Source organism: Rhinoraja longicauda, chromosome 12 (genome assembly GCF_053455715.1).
Source record: "Rhinoraja longicauda isolate Sanriku21f chromosome 12, sRhiLon1.1, whole genome shotgun sequence".
NCBI classification, from domain to species: domain Eukaryota; kingdom Metazoa; phylum Chordata; class Chondrichthyes; order Rajiformes; family Arhynchobatidae; genus Rhinoraja; species Rhinoraja longicauda.
The window spans coordinates 14,139,367-14,160,178 of record NC_135964.1 but is presented as its reverse complement, the minus strand read 5'-3'; the positions used below and the strand labels follow the sequence as shown (position 1 = coordinate 14,160,178).

Below are 20,812 nucleotides of genomic sequence, written 5' to 3'. Positions count from 1 at the left end.
AGTTAGACAGGTACATGGATAGGACAGGTTTGGAGGGATTGTGGACCAAGCGCAGGCAAGTGGGACTAGTGTAGCTGGGACATTGTTGGCTGGTGTGGGCAAGTTGGGCCGAAGGGCCTGTTTCCACACTGTATCACTCTATGACTCTGACTGTATAAATAGTTCCTACCTTGACTCTACTCTCGCCCCTCTCATTCAGTCTCACCCCACCTATATTCATAACTCTGATGCCCTACGGCCTTTAACTGTTTTTGAACCTGCATGGCTCATTTCACTATGGTTATCTAATCCCTCTACACCACACATGGAGAGCCTGAAGACCCTTTGATACCTTTTGGAACAGAAGTCCAAGCTGTTCCCATTTGCCACCACCACCTTTTATTTCCGGGCTCAACTCATTCTCATTCATTTAGTTCAGTTAATTATTTCACGTGTACAGAGGTTTACGTACTATCCAGTCAAAGAAAAGACTATGCCTGATTACAGTTAAACCGTCCACAGTGCACAGATAAAGGGTAGAACATTTAGTGCAAGATAAAATCTGATTAAAGATAGTTCAAAGATCTCCGATGAGGTAGATGGGAGTCAGAACTGCACCCTAGCTGATGATAGGACTGTACAGTTGCCTGATAACAGCTGGGAAAAAACTGTTGCTGAATCTGGAGGTATGCATAACTTCTGTACCTCTTGCCTGATGGGTGAGGGGAAAAGGAAGGAATGACTGGGGTGCGACTGGTCCTCGATTATGCTGCTGGCCTTGACGAGGCAGCGTGAAGTGTAGAGGGAGTCAATGGAAGGGAGGTTAGATTGCGTGATGGTCTGGGCTACATCCACAATTCTCTGTAATTTCTTGTTATCTTGATTGGAGCTTTTCTCAAATCAGGCTGTGATGCATCCTGATAAAATGCTTTCTTCGCTGCATCTGTGGAATTTTTGATTAATTTCCCTTCAAGAGTCGTAGAGTCATACAGCATGATGTCCCATTAATCTGTGTTTGGCCCATATCCTTCTAAACCTTTCCTGTCCATGTACCCATTCAAATATATCTTTCAGATATTGTTCTGGTACCTGCCTGAACTACCTCCTTTGACAATAGACACAAAAAGCTGGAGTAACTCAGCGGGGCGGGCAGAATCTCTGGAGAGAAGGAGAAGGGTCTTGACCCGAAACATCACCCATTCCTTCTCTCCAGAGATGCTGTCTGTCCCGCTGAGTTACTCCAAGTTTTTGTGTCTATCTTCAGTTTACAACAGCATCTGTAGTTCCTTCTTACACATATCTCCTCTGGCAGCTCTAACACTGCCCACTTCCCCAAAGGGAACACCATGGGACCAGGCTCTGTAGTCTTTTGTAAAGCATGTGGAATATTCCTTGTTTTACTTTGAACCCCTCTCTCACCTCCTTTTTTCCAGCACATTGTTGCCGTTCCGATGAAAAGTAATCAACCTGAAATCCGAATTGTGTTTCCTTTTTTACAGATGCTGCCTGACCTGTTGAGTATTTTGACATTTATGTGTTTTTTAAAAAAATCACAATGATTGAACTTTGAAAGCGTGTTTTTATTTCCAGGCAGTAATTTTGATTTTTTATGACTGGCTTTATGTAGTTCCCATCTTTTTTGCATTAATAGCATTTTGAAAAGTTTGTGTTTGACCAAACTAGTTTTTAGGATTGTTATAGTTACAAAATATAAGGCCAGATGTACTATAAGATTATAAATATACGCGAAGACTGTATGGGCAGTCTTAAAAGAAAAGTTTACAGCAGTTTTTAATGATTTTATGAATTTAAAAATGACCTGCACATAGTGCTGTCACAGTAGATTGTGATAAGCCTGTTTCAAATCTGCAGTTTAGAGATGGATTTTAATGTGCTGAAAGCTATTTGAAATAACCAATACTGACTGAACCAGAATGTTTTGCCAGTCATAAAGACATCTGAAGGAATGATTTAACTGCTTCATATCTCTGAATATTTAGTAATTGATAGATACAGTATATTTCTGCTACACAAGCTGGTATTAATCTAGTAGCAATCAGATGATTCGTTATACCTCTTGGTATTTCACATTGCAAATTACCACATGTTCACATAGTTTTATAAAAAGTAACATTTCTCTTGACACAGAAGATATTAAAACAAAAGCTGTTTTTCAAAGTTCATTTCCTGTCACCATGTGGAACTCTGGGCTATGCAGCTGCTTGGAACATAAACCATAAAGTCATACGGCAGGGGAACAGGCCCTTCGGCCCAGCTCGTCCATGCTGACCCAGATGCCCCATCCATGCTAGTCCCATTTTTCATGTTTGGTCCTTATCCCTATAAACCTTACCTACCCATGAACCTGTACAAATGTTTTTTAAATGTTGTTATTGAACCTACCTCAACTACATCCTCTGGCAGTTCGCTCCATATACCCACCACCCTCTGACTGAAAAGGTGCCCCTCATGTTCCATCTTTCCCCTCTCACCATAAACCTGTATTCTCTAATTCTCGCTTCCCCTACCCTGGGAAAAAGACAATGCATTTATCCTATCTATTCCCCTCATGATTTTATACACCTCTATTAGATCACTTCTCATCTTCAAACGCTCTAAAGAGTAAAGTCCTAGCCTGCCCAACATCTCCCTCTAGCTCAGGGCCATGAGTAACAGTAGCTGCATCAACTACTCTCTCTGGCAGCTCATTCCATGTACCCCCCTCCAGTGTTCAAACCTACTCACTGGTTCGGGCCAGTCAGGAAGCTTTGACAATGTGGTAGGTCCACACTCAGATGTTGGAAGGAATATTTGGAGTGAAAGAATGGGCACAACAGCACCAGTCACTGCATAACAGCACCAGAGACCTAGGGTTTGATCCTGACCTTGGGTCCTGTCTGTGTGGAGTTTGCACATTCTTCCTGTGACCACGTGGGTTTCCTCAGGGTGCTCCGGTTTCCTCCCACATCCCATTGATGTGTGAGATTTGTAGATTTATTGGCCTGAAAAATTTCCCCGTGTGTGGGATAGCATGGAACTAGTGTGTATGGGTGATCGATGGTCAGCATGGACTCGTTGGGCTGAAGGGCCTGATTTCATGCTGCAGCTCTAAAACTAAAGCTAATACGAGGGCACTAGAGCCACTCTGACAAACCACTAGGACCAAAAGCAGTCCAGTTAATCAAATTCCCTTGCCTTTTCTCCATGGTCCTACAGTTCTTCTCAATTAATTTTGCACTACAGTCTCTTAAAGATTTAGAGAAATGTGAGGTGTTGCATTTTGGGAGCACTAACATGGGCAGAACCTACACGGTGAACGGTAGGGCTCTGGGAGGTATTGTACAGCAGAGGGATCTAGGAGTACAGGTACATAGTTTGTTGAAAGTGGTATCTCAGGTAGATAGGGTGGTCAAAAAGGCTTTTGGCATATTGACGTTCATCAGTCAGAGCATTGAGTATAGAAGTTGGGAGGACATGTTGCAGTTGTATAAGATGCTGGTGAGGCCGCATTTAGAGTATTGTGTTCAGTTTTGGGCACCATGTTATAGGAAATATGTTGTCAAGCTGGAAAGGGGTGCAGGGAAGAGTTACGAGGGTCTGAGCTATATAGAGAGGTTGAACATGCTGGGACACTATTCCTTGGAGCGCTGGAGAATGAGGGGTGATCTTATAGAGGTGTACAAAACCATGAGGGGAATAAATCGGGTAGACGCACAAAGTCTCTTGCCCAGAGTAGGGGAATCAGGAACCAGAGGACATAGGTTTAAGGTGAAAGGGGAAAGAAACTGAGGAGTAACTTTTTCATGCAAAATGTGGTGGGTGTATGGAACAAGCTGCCAGAGGAGGTAGATGAGGCAGGTACTATTGCAACAGTTAAGAAACATTTAGACAGGTACAATGATAGGAGAGGGTTTGAGGGATATGGGCCAAAAGCAGGCAGGTGGGACTAGTGTAGATGGGACATGTTGGTTGGTGTGGTCAAGTTGGGCCAAAGGGCCGGTTTCAACGCTGTATGACTCTATGTTTAAAAAATGTCATTTCTTAAATTGGGTCAGGCCATTTAATAAGTCTTTTGTGAACTTTTTAGTCTGAATAATTGAGGCCTGTCCACCTCTTAATAATTGAGGCCTGTCCACCTCTTAATAATTGAGGCCTGTCCACCTCTTAATAACGGCAGCAGTACATTTATTTTCCACTTAGATCTTAGAACATGGATTCTGGAAACGATTTCTCATTGCTAATAATGAATGTTATTTGCCACTGGTTGGTCTGTTTGGGGTGCTTTTGATAAACAGTCATTATCCATGGTGGAGGAAGTTAACTCAATCTCTGCAAATATACTTGCACCAAATAGAATTAAATGATCTTGGTGAAATGTAGTGATGAACAGCTTTTGATGGCAAATCCAGGATAAATATCCAATTGTATTTTTAGATGGTTTGATATTAATCCTTTTCTTTTGGTATTTTAACTATTGTGTTAGTGCGCTCAGCAACATTAGCATTTATAGTATATTGTGAGGTGGGATTTATTGTTCATTTTTAACCTCTGCTCTCCAGAGAAAACCATCTGAATCTGTCCAACCTCTCCTTGCAGCGAATATTCTCTAACCCAGGCAGCATTCCAGTAAACCTCTTCTGCACCCTCTCTAAAGCCTCCACATCCTTTCTGTATTGGGTAACCAGAACTGCACACAATACTCTAAATGCAGCCTAACCAAAGTCTCTAAGAATTGCATTCTCCTCCATCTCTGCTGTAATTTGGATGTGAACGTGAAAGGGCGGCACAATGGTGCAGCTGGTAGAGCTGCTATCTCACAGCGTCAGGGATCCTCTAAAATATTTCTAAAAATACTATTTTTGACACAAAGATTTGCCCGCACATCTCCTTTAAACTTTGCCTCTCTCACCTTAATGCTATGCCTTCTTGAAAATGACTTTTAAAATATGATCAGGCAGTGTATTTCAGGGGCCAACCCATCTATTGTTTGCTGCCTTAATGTTATGCTTTTGTCCAACTGTATCCCATATTTGAGTCTGACTGGACTGCTTGTTGCACTAAGCATCCATTCTCATGTCCTCATTGTCGCAAAGACCTATAGATCGGCTGCTGACAATGCTTCTCTGTCGGATCTCTGTCGTAAACAATGTATGCACGCAAATCTGATTGTTGTTGACAGTTCTTAATGTGAAAAAGGCTAAACCTTAAATAATGCACTGAAACAAAACAAAACAGTCACTTGTAATTTGTTTAAAACACAAAGTGTCGGAGGAACTCAGCAGATCAGGCAGCATCTGTGGAGAGAATGGATAGGCAAAGTTTCAGGTCAGAGCCCTTCTTGGCTACAGAGGAACTCTATAAAGTCATAGTTATACAGTATGGAAATAGGCCCTTCGGCCCATCTCTAAACCCGTTCTAATTTTCTCCTATTTGGTCCAAATCCCACTAAATCTTTCCTATCCATGTACCTGTCCATGTGTCTTTTAAATGTTATTGTAACTACCTCAACTACCTCCTCTGGTAGCTTGTTCCAGATATCCACCACCCACTGAGCGAAAAGTGACCTCTCAGGTTCCTACTAAATCTTTCCACTCTCACACTAAATCAGTGTTGATACCCTTACCCTGGGTAAAAGACTGTGCATTCACCCGATCAAATCCCCTTATTATTTTATACACCTATACAAGACTACACTTTAGCCTCCTGTTCTCCAAGGAATAAAGTCCCAGACTGCCCAACCTCTCCCGATAGCTCAGACCCTTGAGTCCTGGCAAAATCCTCGTAAATCTCCTCTGCCGTGAAGAAATAATTTTTATGCAAGAGAAAATGAGATTCACAGATATGCAAGTAGTTGAATGCTTATAAAGCAAGAAGTGTTTCTGTTTATGTGGACATTTGCAGTCAAGGAAAGATGCAGCTTATAAAAATGGTTGGTTACAGAAATCTTACATTAACTTTCCTGAATATATGTGTTTCACTGATTAATTTCATTGCATCAACATAAAAGGAAAAAAGTGGGTTTGTAATGGTAAATTAAACTGGATATTCCTTCCCACGTGGTTGCAGGTTTATACTAGGTGCCTCTCCAGATCCTAACTTATCAATCCCAGCTCAACACTTTATGCACAGATAGGACTAACGTACAACATGGACAAGGCAAAGAAAAATGAGAATGCCAGGGTTGGAATAAATGACATTATAACACATTTGATAAAAAAAACTGTAGCTCTTCTTGAATCCAAAATATTTGAGGATGGAAACGGAAAGAGAATTGCCTAATATACAGGATGCATGTGGAAGCAATTAAATTGCCAAAATCTTTTGTTGTTCTCCTGCAACATACGAAATGGTTTACACCGAGTAGGAAAAGCAGACTTTATTGCAGAAAAAGGAAAAAAACGAACAAAAAAGAAGTGTGTGTGGAATTCTGAGAACATTATTTTGTGAGTTGATTTTTCTTCTTCAGTGGACAAGTTGTTCACATTGAACATAGACCATAGAACAGTAATTAACAAGAACAGGCCTGTGGGCCCATAATGTCTGTGCTGAACATGATGCCAAGACCAACTCTCATTTGTTGACTGGAAATCTACATATTGCACTTTTCGATTATAAATTGAAGTTATATTTCAATTTTAGGATTAAAATTTGAAGTTGCGACCCAAATTTGCAGCAAATTAGGAGGACAAACACTCCATGTGTTCATCTATACCAATCCTGAGTCAACTCCATTTAACAAATGAAACGCACTCACCAATTGGGAATTCCTTCTTGGGAATCTCATCAGTTGGAGGTCACCAATTTATGTTGGTGTTAGTCCTTTAGAGTCCAGTTGTAGTCCTTTGGAGCCAAGGCCGGGATGTGAATGTCTTCAGAGTTATGTTCCATTGGCACGCTGAAAGTCAAGACGAAGAACGCTCATTCAGTAAGATGAGACTCCAACAAGTCTAGAAAGAATATTTATTACTAGTTAGGACTTATTTCACCAATACAGCTTGATCACCGATACTTCCCTGACTCTGTAAGGCAGCAATTCTACCGCTGCACCATTGGGCCACTCTAGTCACTTAACATTGTCAGGATTCTGTTCCCAATCATTTTAATGAGCTGGATCTTTACTTGACTGCGGTGCCCCTCCAAACACACGACAGGCAGAGACTACAACTCCGTGCTCACTGAAGTTGGCTATGTGGTTGGAATCTCGTTGTGGTTAGCCAATAATTTCATTTGGAGTGGTGTAAGTTCTATTACTTCCAGAGGTTCCTTGCAAGGAAATTATTGTTTCATCTGCTGACTATGGCAAAAGGTTCATTAAGGAGAGGCAAGGCAAGGCATACCTTTGGCATTTTGATGCTGCCTGGGTTGGTGGTGGAGGCAGATATGATAGTGGCATTCAGGCGGCTTTTAGATAGGTGCATGGATATACATGGTGTGGGGGAATCTGGATCACATGCAGGCAGAGGAGGTTAGTTTAACATTGCATCATGTTTGGCAGTCATTGTGAGCAGTTGGGCTTATTCCTGTGCTGTACTGTTCCATATGCTTGATTAACATTGTGTTTTGTTTAGTTTGGAGTGTGGAAACAAATAGGTCCTTCAGTCGACTGAGTCCACACCATCAATCATCTATCAATCATCCTTTCACACAAGTTCTATGTTATCCCACTTTCTCATACACTCCCTACATGTGAGGAACAATTTACAGAGGAAAATTAACCTACAAACCTGCATGCTTTTGTGATGTGGGAGGAAACTGGAGCAAATGGAGGAAACCCGCGCAGTCACAGGAAGAAATTGCAAACTCCACAGAGACATCATCAGACGTCAGGATCGACTCTGGGTCTCTGGTACTGTGAGGTGGCAGATCTACCCGCTGCGTCACTCATTCAATATGTTGTATTCTGGGATTCTCATCTACGCCATGAACCATCTTTATCTCCGGTTCCCAGTGGCCATTCAGTTTTCGTGTCTGAAACATTGAAAACATTCTCTCAAAAGGAAATTTGCGTCACTTTTTTTGTGACGGAACGGCACACTGGGACCTCTAAAAAGTCCAAACTAAATATCAATTTTTTTAATATTATAAAAATAATTACTAACATTTAAAAAATAAAATTTATGAATGAAATGAGTCGGTTAGGCCCTTTAAACATTTTATAGGATGGCGATCCGCCATAAATACCAAGAGCAAGAAGCGATATGTGTACTGGCACCTTTTAGTCTACAAATAAAGCACTGGAAATTTGCAATCCCCAGATAAGGAAGACGTACAAAGTCATAAAGGTGTACAGCATGGAAATGGCCCATTCAGCCCACAGATTCATGCACCATCCACCCCATTACACTAATCCCCCCGGTTGCTAAACACTTTAATTCTCCTTCCCATTCCCACTGACCTTTTTGTCCTAGGTCTCCTCCATTGTTAGAGTGAGGCTAAATGCAAATTGGAGGAACAGCATCTCATATTTTGCTTGGGCAGCTTACAGCCCAGTGGTATGAAAATTGATTTCTCTAACTTCAAGTAACCCACCATTCCCTCTCTCTCCATCCCTCCCCCACCCAAGTTGCACCAGCTTCTAATTTTCACCCAACAAATGGCTAAATAAGGCCTGTTTCCTTTATCATCATTACTTTTTATTTAATTCATTGTTCTTTATCTCTCTCCATCATCGTCTATATCTCTCGTTTCCCCTTTTCCCTAACTAGTCTGAAGAAGGGTCTCGACCCGAAACGTCACCCATTGCTTCTCTCCAGAGATGCTGCCTGTCCTGTTAAGTTACTCCAGCTTTTTTTTTGTCTATCTCCGGTTTAAACCAGCATCTGCAGTTCCTTCCTACACCCTACATTAATCCCTTAAGTTTAACAGCTCCACATTCGCATGGAAAGTTTCTGCACTGAGTACAACATGGATTCAGTATATTACAAAGGGCTTGATGCTCTTTTGCGCCACATCAAAACAATTGAGTATTTGGATGTTAAACCGCGTGCGTGTGTGTGCACGATACAGTGAACCACACCTCGCCATTTTTAATTTTTCTAGGCGAAGAAAAACTAAAAACAATGTTTGAACTTGCAGTCATGGATTGTAGAAACGTGATATATTGTCAGCATATTTAACATTCTTTGATATTACAGAGACACAATAAACTGCAGATGCTGGAATCGTGAGCAACAAACAAAGTGCTGGAGGAATTCAACAGGCCAGGCAGCATCTGTGGAGGGAAATGGACAGGCAACATTTCGGGTTGGGACTCTTCCTCAGACAGATTGGAAAAGCATTCTCTCCGCAGATGCTGCACGATTCACTGCGTTCCTCCAGCACTTTGTTTTTTAAAACTCATTATTATATGCAAATTCCACTTTTCCAGTGAAAAAAGGATAAACCAATGAAATTCCAGGCCTGTTTCCCTAGATTTTAATGAGATTGCAGCTTATTCAATGACTTGACATGTAAGTAATGACATGTCAGTGACCTTGTGGTGCGCACAGATTCTTAAATTCCAATTCAACAAAGAACCCTTGATTTATTATGTTACAACCTGTTAGTGGTTTTTATTTCTATTTAGTTTTGTTTAGAGATACAGCATGAAAACAGGCCCTTTGGCCCACCAAGTCCACGCTGACCATCAATTGCACTAGTTCTATCTCATCCCACTTTCTTATCCATTCCCAACACACAAGGGCACATTTTACAGAGACCAATTAACCTACTATCTCGCACTTTGGGATGGGGATGTAGGAGGAAACCGGAGCACCCAGAAGAAACCTGCACAGTCAAAGGGAGAACGTGCAAACTCCACACACACACAGTACCCAAGGTCAAGGTTGAACCCGGGTCTCTGGCACTATGAGGCAGCAGCTCCAGAAGCAGTTGGTGTTTGTGTGTATTCGATGACTCTAAAGCGGGATATGGGCCAAATGCGGGGAGATGCGACTAGTGTGGATGGGGCATCTTGGTTGGCATGAGCAAGTTGGGCTGAAAAGCCTGTTCCGATGCTGTATAAAGCTATGACTACCAACTGATGACCATGGTCTCAAAACATCTCTGAAAGAGTTGTATGTAAAAAAAAAATTTGTGCAATGTAATAATAATAATTATTATAATCCTTTATTCGTCTCACAACGGGGAAATTTGCAGGGTTATTGTGATTATGGATATTCCATTAAGATTATGTGCAGTTTAATAATTCTGCCAAGTAATGTTTCTTCAGAAAATTTATAGCCCCTGGCAACCAATCATGATGTTTTAAATTGCTGCCTGTGTTATACGATTTAATAAGTTGAGATGATGTATGCAGCAGAAACATTGCAATCCAAATACATCACGGAGAGCCACATAATTAAACCCAACTACAGCTCCATATGGTCCGTGGTGTTTGCACAGGCAACATGCACATACTACAGGACAGCAGTGATAATCACTTCTCTAATTGGACAGAGCTTCAATCAAATAGATTGCCACAGAATTAAAACTACCTGCTGAACGTGGGCTGGCAAATGTGCGGGACAGCAGAGAGAGAACAAAAATGCTTTGAAACTTGGCTGATGCAATGCAAAAATTGGACTGATGTTGATTAAATACAGATTTGTCTGAAGGTTCGGAGTAATCTGGTGTGTTATCTTTGAAATGACTTTGCGGAAATGCAATTGTAGTTTAGGATGGTTTCAGGAGAAAAATTACAAACCACATTTGTAAAATTATGGTTAAGTCCCTCCGTTACCTCACATAATTTTGCTTCCCTCAGCTGGATTTCACATTAAGTATGTTTTCTTCTTTTATATGCTGGGTTGTTTGGAATTTGCTCTGCCTCTCTAGAGAAAATTATGGTCAGTATGATGCACTATTTCAGAAAGGATTACAGCTGTGACATGCCCTGGCTAACTTCAATTGTGTGGTCGGGTATCCATAAAACAGATGTAACTGAATAATTGGATTACTGGAGGCAGTTTATTTTCTTGCCAGTACCAGGAATCCCTAGGTCGTGAAACACTTACCCATGGACTAGTTTGTTAGATATGATAGAATTGCATGGAAATCTGCTTGCTCCCCATGGATAGGCATGAATAGGGCAGATAATCAGAACTTTTTTGCCCAGGGTGGAAATTTCAAAGATGCACTTTTCCCTCTGAAACAGTAACGTCACAATGCTGTAACACCATATTCTGCATTCTGGCATTTATCTCTTTGTACTACCTGTTGGCTTGATTGCACTCGCATACAGTCTGATTTGATGGATAGCAGGCAATCAAAGCTTTTCACTGTGTCATGGCACACTTGACCAGTGGTTTTGTTTTCATGACGGTACTCGGCAGTACCAGCCAGCACCTTGAAAATGTTAAAAACCAGGTCTTTGAATCTTTAGAATTAAAAGATTGCTGCATTTAAAAAGAATTGGTGTCAGGCCCTTAAACAGCTTAAAAACAAAATACACAAAGTGCTGGAGTAACTCAGCAGGTCGGGCAGCATCTCCGGAGAACATGGATAGGTAAGGTTTTAGGTTGGGTCCCTGAGGGAGTCTGAGGACAGTGTCACCTATCCATGTTCTCTGGAGATGCTGCCTGATCCGTTGAGTTACTCCAGCACTTTTCTTTTGTAAACCAACAGCTGCAGTTTCTTGTTTATACTTGCATCAGCTTTTAGACACCAAGAGTGAGAACAATGTACGTTCCGACACCTTCGTGTTTACAGAAAAAGCACTGTTTGTGACAATAACAAATCAATACCAATACATTTCTACCAATTACCTACCATGTGAAATATCTTCATATAACGTAGTGATATTTATTTAAATAATTGAGAAAAACACACGTATGTAAGAACTGTGGACTAATAATGGTATGTACAAAGACGTATTTCAACTTTGAAACAATTGTAATGGGAATATAAATGTAAAATTAAGCAACCCCTTCACAGAAGAAGTTAGAAGAATAAAGTATCAGAATAAGGGATTTCATCCTGTAAAACAGACCGGTTAGAAGGTTAAGAATGGAATTTATGGGAAATGTTGAAACATAAATCTAACAGGAACAGTGTGAGAAAGAAGTGCACCAGCTGGAAAGGGGACAATGTGGAGATTGATGTATGTGTTGAAGTTATACACAGTTATATTTCCTCTTTGCTTTCTTTTGATCAGGACTGGCTTAGAAGCCATCATGGAGACATATGCCTTCTGGAGACCTCCTGTTCGGACCCTCACATTTGAAGATTTTACCAACATGCAAAAACAGCAAGGTAAATGAGCCAGGGAACTTGATCTGATTTTTAGTCCGCCTCTCTGTAAGACTATAGAATTTATAACAGTCATTTTCACTGCTACTCTACCCGTCTCAAGATGATTCATGTTAGATTATATATCCAGTTCCTTCTCTGAAATAGTCCTACTTGCATGTGAAATTCTTCATTTCTTGCGCTCTTCCACCAGTGCCAGCTGGATCTCCTGGTTACTAATCATTTTAACTCCCCTTCTCTTCCCAGTACTGACCTGCCTGTCCTGGGGCTCCTCAATTGTCAGAGTGAGGCCATATGCAACTTGGAAGAACAGCACCTCATATTCTGCTTGGGTAGCTTACAACCCAATTGCATGAACACAAGGAACTGCAGATACTGGAATAATGTGTAGAACATAAACAGCGGGCCAGGCAGCATCTCTGAAGGACATGGATGGTTGACGTTTCGGGTCGGGATCCTTCTTCAGACTGAAGAAGGGTACCGACCTGAAATATCCTCCAGAGATGCTGCCTGACATTGTGTTCTCAGCATGAACATTGAAATCTCCAATTTTAGGTTAAACTCCCCTGTCTCTAATTATCACCCCTCCCTCCCCCGAGTACGTTTCTTTCCATCCTCTGCCCTGCCTCCACCTCCACCTTTTCCTTCCACTCATCACCCACCTCTATTTCTCCCCCATGCCTGTTGTCCTACCCTGTGGTTTTACATTTTACTTCTCACCACTTCTCACCAGATTCCACCATTTGCACCCTTTTGTCTTCTCCATTTGTGAATCTCTCCCCTTCTATCCCCGATCCTGACTCATCTGCCAATTAACCCCTCCTCAGCTGGAGATAGTCACAAAGTGCTGGAGTAACTCAGCGGGTCAGACAGCATCTCTGGAGAACATGGATAGGTGACGTTTTAGGTTGGGATCCTTCTTTGGAGCCTCTTCAGACCTAGTCTGGTCCCGGCCTGAAACATCATCTATCTATTTTCTCCAAAGATGCTGCCTCACCTGCTGACTTACTCCAGCATTTTGTGTTTATATTTATTACATTATTTCCTCCTTATCTGGATCCACTTGTGATTTGCCAGCTCCTACCCTTAGCTCTTTCCACCTGCCATCTCCCCTCTACTCCATTAGAATGACCCAAAAGGTTATCTCCCCATTTCCCTCTGTAGATGCTGTTTGACCCTATATTTTTCATTCAGAAGTTAGTCTGTATCTGGAATGAACTGCCAGACGAAGGTATGGCAGCAGATGCAATTACGACTTTCAAAAGACATTTGGACAGTTATATATTGATGGAGAGGATTTGAGCCATATGAAGGCAAATGGGACTAGCCCAACTTGCTTGACAAGGACAAAATGGGCTGAAGGGCCTGTTTCTGAGCTGTATAGTCTATAGCTCTATGAATCTATAACTCAACTTCAAGGTCAAAATCACAATTGGTAGGCTTTGGATAATGCTAATATGGAGCAAAAAATGAAATTTTGCTTTCACAAATTAATACAAAAAGCTAGAGTAACTCAGCAGGTCAGGCAACATCTCTGGAGAGAAGGAACGGGTGGCATTTTGGGTCGAGATCCTTCTTCAGACTGTCTCTGGCCAGTCTCCAGAAATGCTGCCTGTCCCGTTGAGTTACTCCAGCTTTTTAAGTCTATCTTCGGTGTAAACCAGCGTCTGCAGTTCCTTCTTACACACCACAAATTAATAAACTGTTATCCCAGTTTGAATGATTAAAAAGATACTGCACGGAAACAGGCCCTTTGGCCCAAGTCCACGCCGACCACCCGTTCACACTAGTTCTATGTTATCCCACATTCTCATCCACTCCCTACACACAAGGGGCAATTTACGGAGGACAATTAACCTACAAACCTGCATGTTTTGTGGGAGGCTGTGGGAGGAAACCGGAGCACCCGGAGGAAACGCATACAGTGACCGAAAGAACGTGCAAACTGCACACTGACAGCACCCATGGTCAGGATCGAACGTGGGTGTCTACCCGCTGCTGCACTGTGCCATCCTTCCTTGATAGATTTGAATGATGTTGGTGCCTGATATCTGCACATAGGCACCAAACATGTTCCAGATGTAATTGGATGGTAGGTTCTGCGCTGGCCTATTAGAAAATACATTGGTATATTCATTTTATTTTAAATAGAGATATTTTTACCATTCTACCTTGAAACTGTTTCAAGGTATTTGGGTGAAACAGCTGGTGGAGATGCTGCCTCATAGCATCAGATGCTGCCTCACCCGGGTGTGAACTGTCTGTCTGTGTGGAGTTTTCATGTTTTTCCTGTGGCCGCATGGGTTTTGTCCAGATGCTCCAGCTTCCTCCCACATCCCAAAGATGTGCATGCGGGTTTGAAGGTCAATTGGCCTGGTGTGTAGGGTGTGGATGAGAAAGTATGAAACATGGAATCAGTGTGAACAGGTGATCGATGGTCGGTGTGGACTCAGAAGGGCCTGTCTCCATGTTGTATTACTAAACAAACTAAACTATTTATCCCAGTCAGCTCATGCAGATCTCTCGGGTTGAGAGAGAATATGTAAATCTGCTTTGAGATCTGGTTGACGATGATGTTCTTCATCTGTTTCTCTTTTCTCTGGAAAAGTACATCTTTCTGATAACCACCATTGATTCTGACACTTAAAACTAACCACATGAGAAATAATGGTGGAAAAATCTCTTGCTTCTTCTTCTGTGGGACAATGCATTGATAATATTTTCTATACAATATTTATTTGCTAACATATTAGATTGCACAAGGCCTGTTTATGATAGAGTCCAAAACAATTTTATTTCTCCAATTTCATAAAATTGATTCAATATGGAAATATTGTATTAACATCCGTAGGCAAATTCGATTCTATTAATAATGGTCTACGCTGTCCTTTGACCTAATTGGCACAGAATCTAGCTTTTGCTTTCATCCTGTTTAAAACCAATTGAGGGTTCTTGTATGTGCCAATTTCATACAGCCCAGAGCAAAGCATGAAGCAGGTTCTCTCACTTTCCCATTGTTTCCAATTGGAGACACATTCTATGCATGTAATAGATCCTTGTTGCTCAAGACAGTCCTTTATGATGTCATAGCAAAAAATCATTGGGAAAATATTGTACCGAAGCCAAAAGTTGAGTAAAATGTAGTGTTCTTCTCAACCAAGGATTGGAATGAATCCAAGGTTGGCAGATTGATTTATTTTCGTTTTTTGATTCATCCTACATAGTTACTATATTCTGTTCGATGCTGTATTTTATTAACAATCCATAATATTTGGTCTGGCTAACAGTGTTCTGTCTTTCCTCAGTCTGGTCTCCTAGGACAGACCTAGGGTTCACAGCACAAAGCTGCATTCTGAAATCATCACTGTTACTATATTAATTCATAATGTTTTGGAGAGATGATACAAGGAAGAAAATGCCGTTGCTCTCAGCCTGAAAATTAGGCATAGTACAGAAGACATAGTGTTTTCATCAGAGTATAGGGTAATGAGTTTTATTTTGCATCTACCCCCTGACTATCTGACAATTTAGCATCCATCCTCTGAATATTTGGTCATATAAATGTACAATACAGGCCCTTCGCCCCACAATATTCATGCTGAGCATTACGTGAGGTTAATCTCCTCTGCCTGCACATGATCTATATCTCTCCATTCCCTGCACATCCATGTGCATGTCTAAAACTTCTTAAACACCACTATTGCATCTGTCTCCACCAGCCCCCTGGCAGTGCATTCGAATCACCCACCACCCTCTGTTTAAAAAAAAACCTGCCCCACAAATTTCCTTTAAACTTTGCTTCTTTCACAATGCTAATGTCTTCTAGTCTTCTATATGTCCACCTTGGGAGGGGGGAGGGGGTGTTAGGGGGGGGGGGGGGGGGGGGAGGTCCTGATTGTCTACCCAGTCTCGAGAAGGATCCCAACCCAAAACATCACCTATCCATGTTCTCCAGAGATGCCTGATAGTTCAGTTGCCCCAGCACCAGGTCCTTTTTTAACCCTATCTATTGCCTGTAAATTTCTTGCTTTTAATTATATAAATAACTCCCAACTTTTCTTCCCAACCTTTTGGCAGACTGTTCAGTCTAATTGTTTATTTTTATTGAGACACAAGGAACTGTGCAGAAGCTGGAACCTTGAATAAAACACAATGTGCTGGAGTCACTCAGCGGATCAGGCAGCATCTGTGGAGACATGGATAAGCAATGTTTTCAGTCAGGACCCTTCTTCAAGCAAAAGAATGAGCGTTGCTCACTCTATTATTTTGCTGAAGAGATGCAGATATCAGGATCCAGCATTTAAAGGGAAATTAATTTCTAAAAATCAATTAGACAGATACATGGAAAGGAAAGATTTACAGGTATATGGGCTATGTGTGGGCAGGTGGGACCAGTGTAGATGGGGCATCTTGGCCGGCATGAACAAGTTGGGCTGAAGAGCGTGTTTCTATGCTGTAATAATCCATGCTGGGTGGATAGTCATAGTATGGAAACAGGCCCTTCAGCCCAACTCACCCATTCCGACTAAGATGTCCCATCTACCCTTGTCCAGCTGCCTATATTTGGCCAGATCCCTCTAAACCTTTCCCGTCCATGTACCTGTCCAAATGCCTTTTAAATGCTGTTATAGTACCAGCCTCAACTACCTCCTCTGGCAGCTTGTTCCATATACCCACCACCCTCTGTGTGAAAAAAGTTGCCCCATAGGTTCTTATTAAATCTTGCCCCTTTCACCTTAAAAACTTTTGTGCTCTTGATTTACCTACCCTGGGTCTTTCAACTGCATATACCCTCTCTACTGAATGACATGCCTGGGGGCCTCTCCAATATGACAGACTTCACTTAACTCTAGTCAGAAAACCTCAGTTTCCACTGTCAGTGTAGAATCCTGGCTCCATCAACCCTCTCATTTATGGATGGAACAGACCCACTAACTCTTTTACGTAGCTAGATTACAAATACAACCGAGCCTGGTTGTATTTGTTTCACACTGGTAAAACAGACAATGAAGCAGACCAGGTTCTGTCGGGTCCATTTTCTTCCTGAGTCCAAATAAGGCTGTACCGAAGTCCACATCACATTCTGAAGAAGTTCCAACACAAAACATCGCATGTCCCTTCCTTCCACAGATGCTGCCTGACCCATTAAGTTTCTCCAGCACTATTTTACTCAAGATTCCAGCATCTGCAGTTTCTTGTGCCTCAACATCATGTTCCCGATGTTACAAAATGAAAGACGTATACATGTGGCCAGTGAAGATTGTTCTTTGAGTATTGAATCAGACGGGAATGTTTGAAAATACTGTACAAGGTTCAAATGAGATAAGAAATCAGAGACATGATCCTATGAACTGCAGTGTGAATCTCAGGAAAAGCATTTAATAGTATATTGCCTAACATGCAGTTTTTTTTTTTACATAAGAGCCATAAAAGGATTAGATTAAAAAGAGGAATGGAGATTTATAGGTGTGAAATGTAATGTAAATGCCACCAGAGACAATGATTCTTCTGAAGAGGATTTTGAGGGAAGGGATTGAAGTGGGAAGAGGTGTAAATGATTTTGTCTTTCAAAGGCAGCGTTTTTATATTTGGCTCGAGGAAAATGTTGGCGTTTTATCCGAGTGCCTTTGAAAAATCAGGAAGCACTTACAGAGAGCCGTCTCTTGGGAGATTAGATAGCTTAAGCAAATGCCTATGTGTCGATTCAGCCAAGAGCGCTGATATATCAAATAACTAATGCTCATTCCATGCTGTCTTATGTTTTTATGTTCTTACTTTATCTCGACAATAAAATAAGTTTATTTTACCAATGATTAAGATTCTAGTTTGGAACTGTAATCCTTCCCCATTGAGTTAAGACGCCATTTTCAAGCTCAATAACTGGCATCACAGGTAGTTAGGGTGGTAAAGAAGGGTTTTGTTACATTGGCCTTCATCAGTTAGGGTATTGGGTATAGAAATTAAGATGTTATTTTACAGTTGTACAAGGTATTGATGAGGTCACATTTGGGGTATTATGTTCAGTTTTGGTCATCCATTATAGAAAGGATGTCATTAAGTGGGAAAGAATACAGAGAAGATTTACGAGGATGTTGCTAGGACTTAAGGGGTTAAACTATTTGGAGAGACTGGGCAGGCTAGGACTGTAAGAAGGAAATGCAGATGCTGGTTTAATCCGAAGATAGACACAAAAAGCTGGAATAACAGTGGGGCAGGCAGCGTCTCTGGAGACAAGTTTAGTTTAATTTAGTTTAGTTTCGAGATACAGCGTGGAAACAGGCCCTTTCGGCCCACTGGGTCCGCGCCGATCAGCGATCCCCGCACATTAACACTATCCTATACCCACTAGGGACAATTTTTTATATTTACCAAGCCAACTAACCTACCTATTTTACCCAGGGTAGGGGAAGCAAGAACCAGAGGACATAAGCTTAATGTGAGAAAGGAACTATGTAATAGTAATCTGAGGGGCATCTTTTCACTCAGTGTGGTGGGTATATGGAACAAGCTGTATGCACCGAACATTGCCTTTACCACCCTATCTACCTGTGACACCAGTTATTGTGCTTGAGAGTGGCATCTTAACTCTATGGTGAAGGGTTACAGTTCCAAACTAGAATCTTAACACTGGAAACTATATTATAACATTCTCAATTTATCTCTGCACGTCTCTGTTTTGCTTTCAGGAGGTAGTACAGGAACATCTCCAACAACTTCTAGCCCAGGAACTCCATCCCCTTCAGCATCTTCCCACCTGCTGTCTCCATCTTGCTCCCCACCAACCTTCCACCTTACCCCCAACACCTTTAATGTTGGCTGCAGGGAGAGTCAGCTCTGCAACTTAAACCTGTCTGAATATCCAGCCTGTGCCAGGGGCAACATGGGCTCCTTGCAGAGTTACCCTACTCTAGCCGAGGGTGGATACAACCGGTTACAAGCTCCCGGTGGGTCTTCTCAACCACCCGCAGAAACCTTCGTTCCGCAGAGGACTTCTTCATTAATTTCTGCAGTGCCCGCCCCTTCTTCATTACAAGGCAACAACAAGATGGATGCGTACAGCAGTCAACTGCCTCCGTTTACTGCTTCCCAGTTTCAATACGTCATGCAGGCAGGAAGTCCTGCCTCTAATACCTCCTCATCTCACATGTTTAGCGGTGGTCATGTCCAGCAGAGCTCCTACAATGCCTTCTCACTACACAACCCCTATAATATTTACGGCTACAACTTCTCCGCCTCGCCCAGATTGGCAGGCAGCCCTGAGAAACTCAATGCATCCCAAAGCACTTTACTCTGTTCCTCCTCACCTAATGGGGCCTTCAGCGAGAGACAGTTCTTGTCCACGGGAATAGATGGGATGCATATGATTGGTTCCGCTCCTGGCCAGCAGCCACAGAATACCTGTGATGCCAGACAGTATGGCGCTGTCCCAGGGAGTTCTTCACAAATGTCAGTTCATATGGTGTAAAAACAATATTTAAAAAGAAAAACTTTACCTGAGTTGTCCATACACACACAGGACTATGCACTAGGGCATCCACAGTGGGTTGATGTCAGTACCAGTCATATAGAAATATTGACTACAGAGCACATTAAAATCGAATCTTCCCACTTTAACTGTCCTACAAAACCCACAGCACAATGATCTTTAAAGGTGTAGTGTTATTGGGATAAATAAGCCTTGGCTAATCTTCCTACACACAGCACAGAAGTAGATGTAAACTGGACTCTGTCATTGTCTAGAACTTGATGATATTTACCCTTTACACAATTTACACATGAATATGTGGCTGGAGCAGTTTAATTTCCAGAAAATGGATAACACTTGTCCCTTGCAAAGGCAAATGTAATTTTGTTGATAATGGACAATGTATATTGTCTAGTTTTCAGTAAAAGATGCTTGCATTTCTTATGTATTATACCTTGTTTTTGGATCTTTAGTGTGTTAAACTTGAAATTGTTGATTTATGAAAGATCGAATCCTGTCATTGGACTCCTCATCAATCATAGTACTTTACAGATAGCCCATTCCAAAGTCACTTTGTTTGGCCCCTATCAGAAGAACTTTGTTTTAAGTTTCCAAGGAAAATAAAAGCATTTTTACTTTTTCCAATTTTGCAAACATGTACTGTTAGTAAAGTAAAACGCCTAACCTGAACAAAGTATAGTAAATTCAGTCAGTGGCTCACCGGGAAAATAATAAAATTATTTCTAATCAGTGGTGAAAAAAATCTCTTGATGTTGAAACTTTTGTTTAGAATGCTCCTGTTTGAATTGGATGAACTCTATTGGAAATATTGCACTGATCCAGAGTGTTGTGCAAGTAGCAAAGCACAAGTGTCATTAATTATGTTTTTGGGTGATAAACTGTATACGTCTGCTCTATTGAATTCCTTAGTCTGGTCGGGCCATAAGGAATAGCTGAGAAGTATACGTAATCGTCTCATCTCTGGATTTTATGACAACTTATCTTCATCCAAAGAATAATCAGCACTTACTAAAATAGCCTTGGAACTTGGTGTCTTGAATCTTTTGCGCTAAGCGTTTGGATCTGCTAATGTGACAAATGGAAGCTTTTCCCAGCTGATATAATTGTGCCTATATTGAA

General features: G+C 41.6%; 1 protein-coding gene across 4 annotated transcripts in view; it reads left to right on the top strand.

The window, feature by feature from the left end:
* Positions 1–19,672, top strand: part of tbx15 (T-box transcription factor 15) — a 93,293-nt gene extending 73,621 nt beyond the window's left edge. For all 4 annotated transcript variants that reach the window (XM_078408666.1, XM_078408664.1, XM_078408663.1 and 1 more), the window contains 2 exons: positions 12,113–12,210; positions 18,894–19,672. In XM_078408666.1, coding sequence (XP_078264792.1) covers positions 12,113–12,210; positions 18,894–19,672 — 877 coding nt within the window. The remainder of the gene's footprint in view (positions 1–12,112; positions 12,211–18,893) is intronic.
* The last annotated feature ends 1,140 nt before the right edge of the window (positions 19,673–20,812 follow it).